Source organism: Pteropus medius, unplaced genomic scaffold (assembly GCF_902729225.1).
Source record: "Pteropus medius unplaced genomic scaffold, Ma_sr-lr_union100, whole genome shotgun sequence".
Taxonomy (NCBI): Eukaryota; Metazoa; Chordata; class Mammalia; order Chiroptera; family Pteropodidae; genus Pteropus; species Pteropus medius.
In genome coordinates, this window is record NW_024349800.1 from 29,732,347 (window position 1) to 29,746,020 (window position 13,674).

The 13,674-nt window shown below is 35.9% G+C and overlaps 1 protein-coding gene and 1 pseudogene across 3 annotated transcripts in view; both read left to right on the plus strand.

Annotated features, from left to right (window-relative positions):
- RTN4 (reticulon 4) overlaps positions 1 to 13,674 on the plus strand; it is a 66,523-nt gene that overhangs the window by 15,503 nt on the left and 37,346 nt on the right. The window contains exons 2-3 of one of the 3 annotated variants that reach the window (XM_039887158.1): positions 4,827 to 4,883; positions 5,542 to 7,953. The exons of 1 other annotated variant lie outside the window; for it this stretch is intronic. In XM_039887158.1, coding sequence (XP_039743092.1) covers positions 4,827 to 4,883; positions 5,542 to 7,953 — 2,469 coding nt within the window. The remainder of the gene's footprint in view (positions 1 to 4,826; positions 4,884 to 5,541; positions 7,954 to 13,674) is intronic. One more of the 3 variants, XM_039887159.1, reaches the window with a different exon arrangement.
- Positions 2,571 to 2,689, plus strand: LOC120622369 (uncharacterized; annotated as a pseudogene).

A 13,674-nucleotide genomic window follows, 5' to 3' on the forward strand; every position in this document is an offset into this window, starting at 1 on the left:
ACATGATTTCACTTATATGCGGAATCTAAAGAACAAAAAGAACAAACTAATCAAAAACAGATTCACAAATATAGTGGACAATTTGGTGACAAACAGAGGGGAGGGAGGTTGGGGGGCTGGAAAAATGGGGTGAAGGGTTAAAGAAGTACAAATTAGTAGTTGGTAGTTGGTCAATGCCTCAGCAGAGAGAATGCAATTAGCATTAATGATAGCTAGGTGGAGGGCCAGGGGAGGGAGGGAGCAATTGGGGGGGATTGTTTTATGAACTATATAGATATCTAAACAATATACTGTATACTTGAAACTAATTTAAATAAATAATTTTTTTAAAAAGCCATTTTTACTTTTTAAAAGTGATTTACTTAAAAAAAAGAAATCTCTTTAGTGAACTTTAATTTTGAAACTGATCCTTATGTGATGGAAGTAAATAGCATTCAAAATATGTAGCCCTGTGGCAGTTGGTCTAAATTTACATTCTAGGTTTAGGTTTAGGTAAGGAAATGAATGCTAGCCTTACGGCCACACGAGGAATAGATCATATGGAAAAAGTTGTTTTGTGAATGGTGTTCATCTTCCATACTGTCATTATAAGTAGTTTAGTGATTCTGTTCATTTTACAGAGGGTGATAAGGAAATATATCTGATAATAATGAAAAAGGTTTATATTATAAATTTTAGCTTTGTCATTAACTAGCTTTTGACTTTGAGTAAGTTAAGTCTGAGTTTAGGTAACTGGACATGTAGAAGATTAACAGAAAAAGATAAGGATGGGTATGTTTTACAAAGAAAGTAAGGCCACGTATGGCGAATTCAAGCGTTACTGGATGTCAACATTCAGATGCACAGGAAGGGGAAGCATGGATTTGGTTATGAAGAATCATGTTTGATTAGCATGGATGACCTGTGAGGACTTGTGGAGATAAGTTTAGACAGTTAAGGTGGGGCCATGTGGTGCAGGGCCATATTTATCTAAGGGTTTAGATATAATTCATTGGTTAACTGGAAGCTTTTAAATGTTTTTGAGCAAGATAACATATAGAATTGTCTTTTTAGAAATATTAATCCGATGGCAGCAGAGTGGAGAGACTTCATAGGAAAGTTCTGGCTTTTCTTTTGCCTGTTATTTAGTGAAAGCTTTTTTTCCCTTATTTCTTTTTAAATATGCCACTATATTTTTACTTAGTATGGTTATAATTAAGTGCTTTATATTTTTCCACAGTAACACAAATGAGGTTGATGATTAGCATTTTGATTGCGTTCATTAATTAGAATTTGGCATTATGAGTGGATCATAGAGGGAGGAGTTTACCTTTTTTTAAGCCCAATAATATAAGTGTACACATAGTAATTCAAAATATTATGCTTTTTACTTACTATAGTATCCCTGATTTTAAAATAGTTTATTTGTGAAAGGATTTTTTTTTTTTTTACAGAAAAAGGAAGACTAATCTAAAATCAGTAATTTTTTTTCAAAACAAGAAACAAATAATTTTCAGTTGTTTTAGCCTTAGAATTTGATTGTTTGATATAGAAGTATTTAACTGCAGCGGTTAAAGGAAGAGTATGGACTTGTAAACCGCTGGGATTCAAATCTCAGATCATCACTTTGAGTTTTGTGACTTGGGACAGGTTACTTAGCCTTTTTATGCCTGTTTCCTCATTTGTGAAATGAGGATAACAGCAGTACCTATTGACAGGCTGATTTTGAGTATCAAAGGAATATCTGAATTAAATGTGCCTGGCCAGCATTAATGTCTCTGTGAATGTCATTTATAGAGAAGCAATTAATCAGTCAGATATTTCAGATGAATTGCAGGGTATTTGGATGACAATTTATCTTGTTTCAGGAGATACAAACTTGCAGAACTGATATATACAGAGAACAAACTGGTGACTGTCAGAGGGGAGGAGGGTTGGGGGGCTAGGTGAAAAAGGTGAAGGGATGAAGAAGTACAAATTAGTAGTTACAAAACAGTCATGGGAATTTAGAGTAAAAAAATAAATAAAACAAAGAAAAAAAAGAGAAGAATTTACACCTATTGTATTTATGCATAAACACTTTCCTCGGAAGATAAAGCACATGAACTTAGGAGTTAGACCTGTTTAAAGCCAGGCTCTCTGGCCTCCTGGCTCGGTAATTTAGGGCAAATTATTGGTTCTTTTTCTTTCTCATGCCCTTCCCTCACAATGTTTTGAGGTAGATACCATTATTATCCTTATTTTACAGATGTGGAAATGAGGGTTGCACAGTGGTAAGTAATGGATGGATCTGGGACTTGAACCCAAGCGATTTGATATCATGATCCATCATTGCTTTAGTGGAAGTCTGAGTAACTCTCTTCTGGATATTTTTCCTAATCAATGCTTTTAGAAATGTACTTGTTTTGTGGTTAATTTTAGAGTGAATTTCATTTTTCAAAATGAAGTTTTTTTCTCTTTTTGAAATTTAGTGAATATTTGAAATACTAATTTGTAAAACTTTTTCACTTGGCTAGGTGCCAGGAATATAGTTTTTATTATAAGAGAGATTCTGTACTAGATATGAATAAGGATGTAGTTAAAAAATACTTGTCTATGGCCATGCTACCCTGAAACAAACCCGATCCCTTCTGATCTTGGAAGCTAAGCAGGGTCAGGCCTGGTTAGTACACGGATGGGAGACCACCTAGAAGACCAGGTGCTGTAGGCATAAAAACAACAACGACAACAACAACAAACTTTATTGGAGCAGTTTTAGATGTAGTTTGTTTTTCATTTGATTTTAATGGTAACATGTTTCTAGTTCAAGTAGACTGACCTCTGAATTAGTGGTTTTTACCCGTATAGTCTAGATGAAAAGACAACTGTTTTAAAAATTTGCTGTCTTTTATTTAGATGGAACAGCTGTGTGATTATTTGGTTTTGCTCTTTAACAATCCCTAAATCGCACTTTTATACAAGATTATATAGTTAATTGTTTTAACTGAAAATAGTTTTCAGGTTCCCTCATTCTACACATGAGACACTGTAAATTAACTAAGATCACATAGCAAGCCATCTTTAAATAAAAGTGTGAACACGTGTACATTTTGTAAACTCTTAGAAGGCGTGATGTCTTCCTGATTTGGACAGGTATCCTGTCCAACCTGTCGATCTAGGTTATTGAACACCCTTTTAATATCATGGATATCCCCTCATCACCTCATCTAAGAATTCTTTAAGTATGACATTATCTCCAGTGTGGATTTACGTAAAACTTATCTGACATCGTGAATTTAACTCCCCTATTCACCAAAGGGAATATACCCTTGGAAGACAAGTCCCATGTCCATGATAGCCACATCTCTTTGATTTTTTTTTTTTTCCTGTTGCTCAGTCTTGTCTAGCTTGTCTTTCCAGCTAGAAGTGTCCAGATTTATTAGGTTCTCTCCGCTAAACGAATAACCTTCCTGTCATCCTTCAAGCTATTTCAAATTGTGTTTTACTAGAGGCCTTCTCTAAACTACAGAACATCTTTAGCTCAGGATCTTCCAACTGGAGGTGTAAAATGACATGTGCCAAGAGGATCAGAACAATATATAGTGTATTAGTGGGTTTGGGCTGCCATGCTAAGATACCAAGGACTGGTGGTTTAAACAACAGATTTATTCTTCACAGTCTGGAGGCTGAGAAGTCTAAGATCAGGGTGCTGCTAGGTAGGTTTCATTCTGAGGCCTCTTCTCTTGGCTTCCGTGTGGCTGCCATCCCACTGTGCTCCCACGATGTGTGTGCGCCTGCACAGAAAGGGAGGAGTGAGAGTAGGGAGGGTGTTGTCTCACAGCACGAGCAAGTTCTCTGGTGTCTCTTCTTAATAAGGGCACTAATCTTATCCTACCATGCCCTACCATGTAACATTGTGTAACCCTGATTACCTCCCAAAGGCCCCATTTCCAGATACTTATCACAGTAGAGGTTAGGGCTTCAACATATGGATTTGGGGGGACACAAACATCCAGTCCGTAACGTATTGCATATAGTGGTTAGGAAAATGAGCTCTGGAGTTGAATTGTCTGAGTCTCACTAGTTGTATATTAAGTGAGTTACTTGTGTCAGTTTATTTTTTAAAAAATCTGTTAAATGGGGGACATTAACAGCAATAGGGTTATAAGGAGTAAGATGAGTTCTTGCATGTAAAGGACTTAGAATAACAAGTAGACCTCAATGTTAATTTTAAACAAAATAAGACTGATGATAATAATGATCTTCCTAATGATAATTAGTAGTTTCTTTGGACAATGCTGTGTAGGGCTAATGTCTTCAAATAATAGTGTGCAATGACTTCGAATATTTTTCTTTAAAGATTGGCAACCTGGAATAAGAAACTTCACGATTCTCTGAAAGTATTCGTTCAGAGAACAAACTGATACTAAAGATATCCCAATAAAAAAAGATTAAGCAGGTGTAGTTATTTTGTTCATATACATCTTTAAAGGTTTTGGCTTTATTAGGATAAGATAACTGATCTGAAATTGAGTAAAAGCTTTGGATGTGGTATGTTAAAAGAGAAGAATAGTATCTTTGGTTCATGACATTTCTTGTAATATAGAATATGTTGTTGCTTCTTGAAAAATGTAGGTTCTATGGATATCATTTAATCAACTTTATAATATATATATATATGTTAATTTAATTGAATTAATGGTACTACTAATGGTACTACTTTTTCCTTTCCATCTTGGCCTTTTCTTTGTAGATAAAGTTTTGTGTTAACTCATTACAAACTGAACGCTTGCTTGCTCCTTTTATCTTTCGTCTCCTCCCAACTCTGTCTTTATTTCTGCTGAGGTTATATTCTATTTGTTTTTCAGATGAGACACTTTTTGCTCTTCCTGCTGCATCTGAGCCTGTGATACACTCCTCTGCAGGCAAGTTCTTTCTGCTAGCCTTTATCCTCTGTATACTCTCTTTAGTTTTGTTAACTCTATACAGAGTAGTTTGAATTTACTAAAAATTAACAGGGTTCCAAGAATGTTTGTTTACTAAAAAAGTGAAATTGCATTTTATATGCTATGTCCAAGAGAGAAATGGCCAGAACCTGATTAATAATTGGAAACAGGTAAGGAATTCTTGGACCCCTGATTTACATTTACATATTGACTATTCCATTTCTCCAAATAAAATTTACTTAGAGCTGAAAGGCTTTCATGTGAATAAATGTCACTCTGTGGCACTAGTTGTTCGATGCCCTTTCTCTTCTATACTGTCAAACTCTCTTCAAATTTTCTTCCTTTAAACTAGAAAGTAGCTTTTTCAGTGATTATACTTGAGATTTTTCTCAGACCTGATTTATGTCTTTGCATAGCATATAATTGCTTCTGTAGCCATATACAGGTTTTATTGAACAATAGCTTTAATTTTTTAGTAATGATTCAAGTCTACTTGTTATTCATTAATTAAATGTTGTTGACATTTAGTTTTAGTTAACATTAAGTCTTTACTAACACCTTTGAATCTGTCATAAAACTTGCATTAACTCTGAGAACACTGGCTTTCTCTAACTTTCCTTTCTGTCCACGATCACAGAAAAAATTATGGACTTGAAGGAGCAGCCAGGTAACACTGTTTCCACTGGTCAAGAGGATTTCCCATCTGTCCTGCTTGAAACTGCTGCTTCTCTTCCTTCTCTATCTCCCCTCTCAGCTGCTTCTTTTAAAGAACATGAATACCTTGGTAATTTACCAGCAGTATTACCCACCAAAGGAACACTTCAAGAAACTTCAGATGAAGCTTCTAAAGAGTTTTCAGAGCAGGCAAAAAATCCATTTGTAGACAGAGATTTAACTGAGGTTTCAGAATTGGAATATTCAGAAATGGGATCATCATTCATTGTCTCTCCAAAAGCAGAATCTGCCGTAACAGTCGCAGACCTTAGGGAAGAAATAATTGTGAAGAATAAAGATGAAGAGGAGGATTTAGTTAGCAATAACATCCTTCGTAATCAACAAGAGTCACCTGTAACCCTTACTCAGTTGATTAAAGAAGAGAACACAGTCATGTCTCCAGAAGAAACAAAGGACAGTTTTAAGGAAAAGGGACTCATAGCGGGAGCGCCTATGAGGGAAGAATATGCAGACTTCAAACCATTTGAACGAGTATGGGAAGTAAAAGATATTTATAAGCAAGGTAGTGATGTGCTGGCTACTGCAGGTAGTACAGAGAGCAAGTTGGAAAGTAAAGTGGATAAGAAATGTTTTGCAGATAGCACTGAGCAAACAAATCATGAAAGAGATAGTGAAAGCAGTAATGATGATATTTCTTTTCCCAGTACACCAGAAGCTATAAAAGTTGGTTCAGGAGCATATATCACATGTACTCCCTTTAACCCAAAAGCAACTGAAGGCATTTCAACAAATGTTTTTCCTTTGTTGGAAGATCATACTTCAGAAAATAAGACAGATGAAAAAAAAATAGAAGAAAAAAAGGCCCAGATTGTAACAGAGAAGAATACTAGCATTACATCTTCGAACCCTTTCCTTGTAGCAACACAAGATTCTGAGACAGGTTATGTCAAAACCGATAATTTATCAAAGATGACTGAGGAAGTAGTGGCAAACATGCCTGAAGGTCTAACCCCAGATTTAGTACAGGAAGCATGTGGAAGTGAATTGAATGAAACTATAGGGACAAAGATTGCTTTTGAAACAAAAATGGACTTGGTTCAAACATCAGAAGCTGTGCAGGAGTCACTCTACCCTGTAGCACAGCTTTGCCCATCATTTGAAGAATCTGAAGCTACTCCTTCGCCAGTTTTGCCTGACATTGTTATGGAAGCACCATTAAATTCTGTAGTTCCTAGTGCTGGTGCTTCTGCAGTGCAGCCCAGTTCATCACCATTAGAAGCTCCCCTTTCAGTTAATTATGAAAGCATGAAACTTGAGCCTGAAAATCCACCACCATATGAAGAGGCCATGAATGTATCACTAAAAAAAGTATCAGGAACAAAGGAAGAAATTAAAGAGCCTGAGAGTATTAATGTAGCTGTTCAAGAAACAGAAGCTCCTTATATATCTATTGCATGTGATTTAATTAAAGAAACAAAGCTCTCTACTGAACCAACTCCAGATTTCTCTGATTATTCAGAAATAGCAAAAGTTGCACAGCCAGCGCCTGATCATTCTGAGCTTGTTGAAGATTCCTCACCTGATTCTGAACCAGTTGACTTATTTAGTGATGATTCAATACCTGAAGTTCCACAAAAACAAGATAAAGCTATGATATTTGTGAAAGAGAATTTTGTTGAAACTTCATCTGAGTTAATGACAGAACATGAAAATAAGGAAAAACTCGGTGCTTCACCACCACCTAAGGCGGGGAAGCCATATTTGGAATCTCTTCAGCCCAGTTCAGACACCACAAAAGATACCTTATCACCTGGTGAAGTTTCAGCATTGACCCCAAGGGAGAAAATGCCTTTGCAGATGGAGGAGCTCAATACTGCAATTTATTCAAGTGATGGCTTATTTATTGCTAAGGAAGCAAAGATAAGAGATAGTGAAACATTTTCAGATTCATCTCCAATTGAGATTATAGATGAGTTCCCTACATTTGTCAGTTCCAAAACTGATTCTTCTAAATATACCAGGGAATACACTGACCTAGAAGTATCCCACAAAAGGGAAATTGCTAATGTCCAGGATGGAGCCGGCTCATTGCCTTGCTCTGAATTACCCCAAGACCTTATTTTCAAGAATGTGCAACATAAAGGTGAAGATAAAGCCCATGTCCCAGATGAAATCTCTAAAGATAGATCTGATATTTCAAAGATGCCCTTACTGCCTCCAGATGCTTCTGCTCTGGCTGCTCAAACAGAGATAGGTAGTATAGTTAAACCCAAAGTTCTTGTTAAAGAAGCTGAGAAAAAACTTCCTTCTGGTACAGAAAAAGAGAACAGATCACCGTCTGCTATATTTTCAGCAGAGCTGAGTAAAACTTCAGGTAATCAGTCCATACATTGTTTTGTGCTTTCTTGCTACCTTTTGGAACATTCCACTACATTTTGTGTAGTATGTTAAATTTATAGTGTCTAGTATATCACATTGATAAAAATTCTTTTCTACTGTCTCACTTAAAGGTTTTAGTGCTTTTTCTACCCCTCTTGCACTCATCATTCACCCATGCTTTTAAGTTTTCCACACAATTAATTGTTGGTGATTTTATATTACACCAGGGAACCAGAAACATTTTTTTTTTTTAATAGAATTGGCTTCAGTGTCTATTTCTTTTCTTTTGCTTCAGTGTTTCCTGATAGCACGAACAGCAAGAGGTATTAAAAAATAATATTTTTGGATGCATTTACTTTGTTTTCCCAGAAATGAATTCATTTAAAATTTTTAATGAAAGAACATTTTTGTAATGTTTCTGATATTTCAATATAATGCAGTATTATCCAGTAATAGGTATAAAGTTACAAATATTGAGTATTAGAAATTTTGTTGAAAAGTGTAAGTTGAGGTATGCTATTATGAATTCTTCTGAAATTACTTATTCTCATATTTTTCTTTTGATTGCATTTCCCATTACCTGATTTGTGTAAAGTGATTTGCAATAAAAAGTGTTTTTTATTTGACATTCTAATTTAGCTGTTTTTTATAAAAATATATAGCGATTATGTGTATTTTACTGAATATGCTTATGCAGCACTAGTGGCAGAGAGACCAGTTTAGAGATTGTTGCTATAACCTAAGAAAGGAGATTGTCAAGGCAGTGGCACAAGCGTAGTGATACAGGATACAAGGATACAGGATACGTAGTGATACAAGCATAGTGTTTGATTGGATATGGACACGAAGGATAAGGAGAAGAGTTAAAGATGTCTCAAACATGCACATATATGGATGGCAGTAGGAAGACCTGAATTAGGGAACATGTGAGAATAAAGTGACTTTTAAGAAGATAAGTAAGTGTTGAACATGTTGGCGTTAAGGTATTTAGAGGACACCAAGAAGGGTTGGGCGTTACCCATAGGAAGCTCCTGAGAGAGACCTTGGCTATGTGTGTATATTTCCCATGGGCTTAGCGATAGTAATTAAAGCTGCAGATACCAACTAGGGAGAACCAAGAGAAGGAGATTTTAAGGTAGAAGGATTGGTCAACATTATCACATACTAGCTCGTTAAGATAAGGATTGAGAATTTGTCAGAAAAGGAGAGGGGATGTTGGCCTGACAGTGGCAGGTGGTGTGAGTGGGCAGGGCTAAGGGTGAGGAATGAATGGACTTGAGCAAATAGATACTGAGTGTTGACAATTTTTAAGAAGTTTGAGAATGTGGAGAGTGTTAACAAGTACAAGGGAGAGTATGGGGTTGAGGAAGAGTGCTTTTTTTTTAAAAGATGGAAGCGAAAGTCTAATGAAAGGTGCTTATAGAGAGTCAGGAGGGGATGGGATGAGATCCAGAACTCAGTGGAATAATTAGCTTGTAGAAGAGGAAAGTTTTTGAAGAACTTTGATTGTAGTGAACAAAAGGATAAGTATGGGTATTGATACATTTGGGGTTTTATGGCTGGAAGTTGATGGATTGTTTAATGGTTTATGTTCTTTAAAGCAGTATGTTAGGTCATTTGTTGAGAACAAACTGGAACATGCTTGGGTGGCAGAGGTCTGAAATGCCTTCTGAGTAGAGAGACAAAAGCATTGCATTAAGAGCCCAGTCAAGGTTGAAGGGTAGTCTGAGTGGTAAGGTGACTTTTCTTTAATTGTGTCCAACACCCTGGGTTTGGGTTCAGAGAAGACAGAAGATTGTGTTTTGCTAGATGGGCCCGATGAAAGAAGTTGAGGATAATAGCGAGAGAGTAGTTTGAAGTGATAGACTTTAAGTTGAAGAATGTAAAGAGGGGAGGAGATGCAGTTGATAGAATAGACTATCAAAGAACTTGAGGTCCATATTAAGTCTAAGAACCACAAGTAGTAGGAATAAATACGAACACCAGAATGATGGGAGGTTGTAGTCAGAGTTGGAATGTGTGTGTGTGTTAGATGTTGAATTTAGAATTCCAGGTTGAGTATAATGGTCAGGCTTTGGCCATGAAGCAAGGGGCAAAAGTCGAGTGGTTGCTAGACGTGAAGTTAAGTAAACCATGAGGCCAACATGTTGGATTGCTCTTATATGACACCGAAATCACTCAGGATGATGGCAGGACTTGGAGTAGAGAGGAAGATTAGGAGCTAGGGACAAGAGACTTTGGTAAAGGGCTACAAGGCAACTAGCAGAATGGTAAGTGGAAGCAGCACAGAAAGAGAGAATGATGTAGTCGAATAGCTAAGATTTTTGCCCAAGGCCTGTGAAATAGTAGTCTGGAAGCATTGGTGAGCGAGAATGTTACTGACCTCCCCCTCCCTCCCTCAGGTCTGTAGTACAGTGTAGTACAGGCTCTATTGAGAGAGTTCCGCAGGGAAAGCAGTGTCTCCAAGGAAGAGACATGTTTTAGTGAAGGTCAGTGGTGACAGGAGTGTTCAGTAAAGTTGAAGATTAGGAGAGATGGTTCACAGTGGGATGGAGATTTCAAATAGCCCAGTAAAATAGTTTAGGAGAAAACAGTAAAAAGAAGCATCTGAGAAGCCCAGAGCAGCATGGTGATGATAGTGCGGGCGAAGACCAAGGATAAAAAGAAGTGAGTACCTCCAGGTATAATACCCTGAGAGGGTATTACAAAGTCTTGCCCTCATACAACTTTCAGAGGATGTTACATATCAAAATATATACTGATATTTTTGGATGAAATATGTCATGAAAAAATATCAATAAGGGATTGAATTCTGCATCATAATAACTTGCTCATCTTTCTTATAAAATCAGTCTTCCCAAAATTAAAATTACAAAATAAAAATACACAGAATATCTTGTACTCTTCATCTAAATTTACCTTTTAGCATTTTCTCCATTCACTGTATCATTTATAATCTCTTTTTTCTAAAGAATAACTAGATTCGAATACATAAATACATCCTTATTTTTCCTGAACCATTAGAGAATAAGTTATATATATTCTGTTTTATTTCTAAATATTTCAAAAGGGGTATTCTCTTACATAACCTTAGTCCCCCTATTAACTTCATAAATCTACATCGATACAGTACTTTTTTCTAACCTACCATTCATATTCCAGTTGTGTTACTTGACCTAATAACGTCCTTTTTTGTGTTCTCTACTACAAGATCCAGTCTGGGGCCAAGTTTTGCATTTAGTGATCATGTTGCTTTTGGCTCCTTTAGTTTAGAACAATTTCTGTCTTTATCTTACGACATAAACATTTTTGAAAAACACAGGCCCTTTTCCCCCTCTTCTTTTTTAATAGAACATTCCTCATTTTGCGTTCGTCTAATGTTTCTTACAGTTAGATTGAGGTTATGGATTCATGGCCAAAATGAAGATGTGTAGTGTCCCTCTCATGGTATTATATCTGAAGGTCCCCACTATCCATCAGTCCCTCACTGATGAGGTTAATTTTGACCATCTGGTCAAGGTGGTCCCTGATTTTCTTATTGTATAATTACTGTCTTTCTTCCTCACTGACAACTAATAAGCAGTCTGAGGGGTGACACTTCAAGACCATGCAAATATCCTGCTCCCCATCAAAATTTCGTCCCAAGATTTAGTATCCATTGATCATTCTTGCTTGATTCATTCCTTACCATTATGGTGGCAAAATGATGATTTTTCTATTCCAACACTCCTTCTACATTTATCAATCAACCTTTGGCATTCTGCTGTTAGCGAGAGCCCCTCTTTCCATGAATTAATTAATTATCAGTATGGATCACTGGATTTCTGTTTTCCTACCAATGGTTTATAATTCATTACTGCACTTATTTATTTTGTTTGTAAATTGTCCCAGATTTGGAAGCCCCCTCTTCACATTGTCTCAAAGACATGCAGCTCCCCCTCTTTGGGGTGGAGAAGGAAGTACTTCTTACTACCTAGCATAACCAGATAGGCTCCTCTTAAGCCTGTTCTGCTTCCAGCCCTGGGATCAGCCATTTCTTCAAAGATCCCTGATTCCTTTAGTGGGGAATGGTATTAGAGTTCAAGAGTTGGATCTAATTGTGCTCCTTGCTACTATGGAGTCTTTCCGTTTTAGCCCTTTCAGGGGACAAGGCTAGGAAATGCTTTTATAAATACATACAAATAAACAAGCACACACACATTCTTAGGAAACCACAAGTTCACATCCTCCGTTTCCATATCCCAGAATATTCTTTTTTGCCTCATTTCATGTTTGTTCCTTCTTTAGTGAGAATCCTGGCTCCTAACACCACCAATACATTAAAACAAACAATACAATACATTAAAACAAACAAACAAAATACTTTTATTAATTTGATAGGTTAAAGTGGTATCTTACTGTTTTGATCTTTGATTATTATTAGTAAAGGTAAACATGTTTCATATATATATTGGCTATTTGTATTTCTTTTGTGAATTGCCTGTTCATACCCTTTGCCCATTTTAAAATTTAGATGCTCATCTCTTTCTGATTTTGGGAGTTCTTTATATACAAAGGATGTAAACTCTTATCACAGTTTTCCAAGGAAATTTTATTTTACATCTCAGTGGACATTTTAAATTTTCACATAGGAAAATCTATAATTCTTACTTACTTATTTATAGTTTTATTTTTACATTTAGTTCTGATCTGTTCGAAATTGATTTTGAATTCTGATCAGAGATCATTTTATCCCCATGCTTTTGGTGGTGGTTATGTTGTTTTCCTACTTCCATCATGCTCTGATCTAGTTCCCTAGTACCAAGCAACAATCCTAGAGAGCGTAGGAACACAGAAAATTGAGAACACCGTTTTTGCCAGATTACATACCCTGGGTAGGACAGTCAGCTGTACTATGGGTGTTGGTGCCATCTAGTGTTATAGATAGAAAATGAGGTCTGTGGAATGCTTTACAATTGACCATATGGAATATATTCAGTTGGGTAGAGAAATTTAGTGAGTTGTGGGTATTTGCTTCACACGGAAAATGACTTTATAACAGACTACAGTTTAGTGATTACCAGAGGGAAGGAGTGGGGAGGTAAATAAGGGTAAAAGGGGTCAATTGTATGGTGACGGAAGGAAATTTAACTTTGAGTGATGAGCACACAGTGCAATATACTTGACATTATTGAATTGTACACTCAAAATCTATATAATTTTATGCAATGTCACCCTAATCAATTTAATAAAAAATGACTTTATAAAAGGATTTTTAATTTTGACACACTGTACTGAGTCAAACAAATGCTTGAATCATGCTGTTACAAACTTTATGAAATTACCTTAAAAATTTCCTCATACTCTGTGCATTTTAATGAAAACACAAAAGTTTTATTAAAAGATTTGTTCATAGCCTAATAACCATTAATTTTTTAATTCCAAATTTAAAAATGCTTTGGATCTTTTGGAATGGCTACATGTTTATTTTAGATTATTACACAAGAAATCAGCATTTATAAGTTCTCATTGAACACTTTGAATTTCTTTATGGATTTTAGTGTTCATTTTTAGCAGTTTATATGAAATTTTTTTATAGACTTTATAATGCTCTTTTTTTTTTTTTTGGCCACTTTAAGCTTAGGTTGTTATTCGTTTTATAGACTAAAGTCTTTCTCCATGTCTTAAGGTTCAATTCAGATGTTAATGTTGAAGTGCTATGATTTAGTCCATAGAG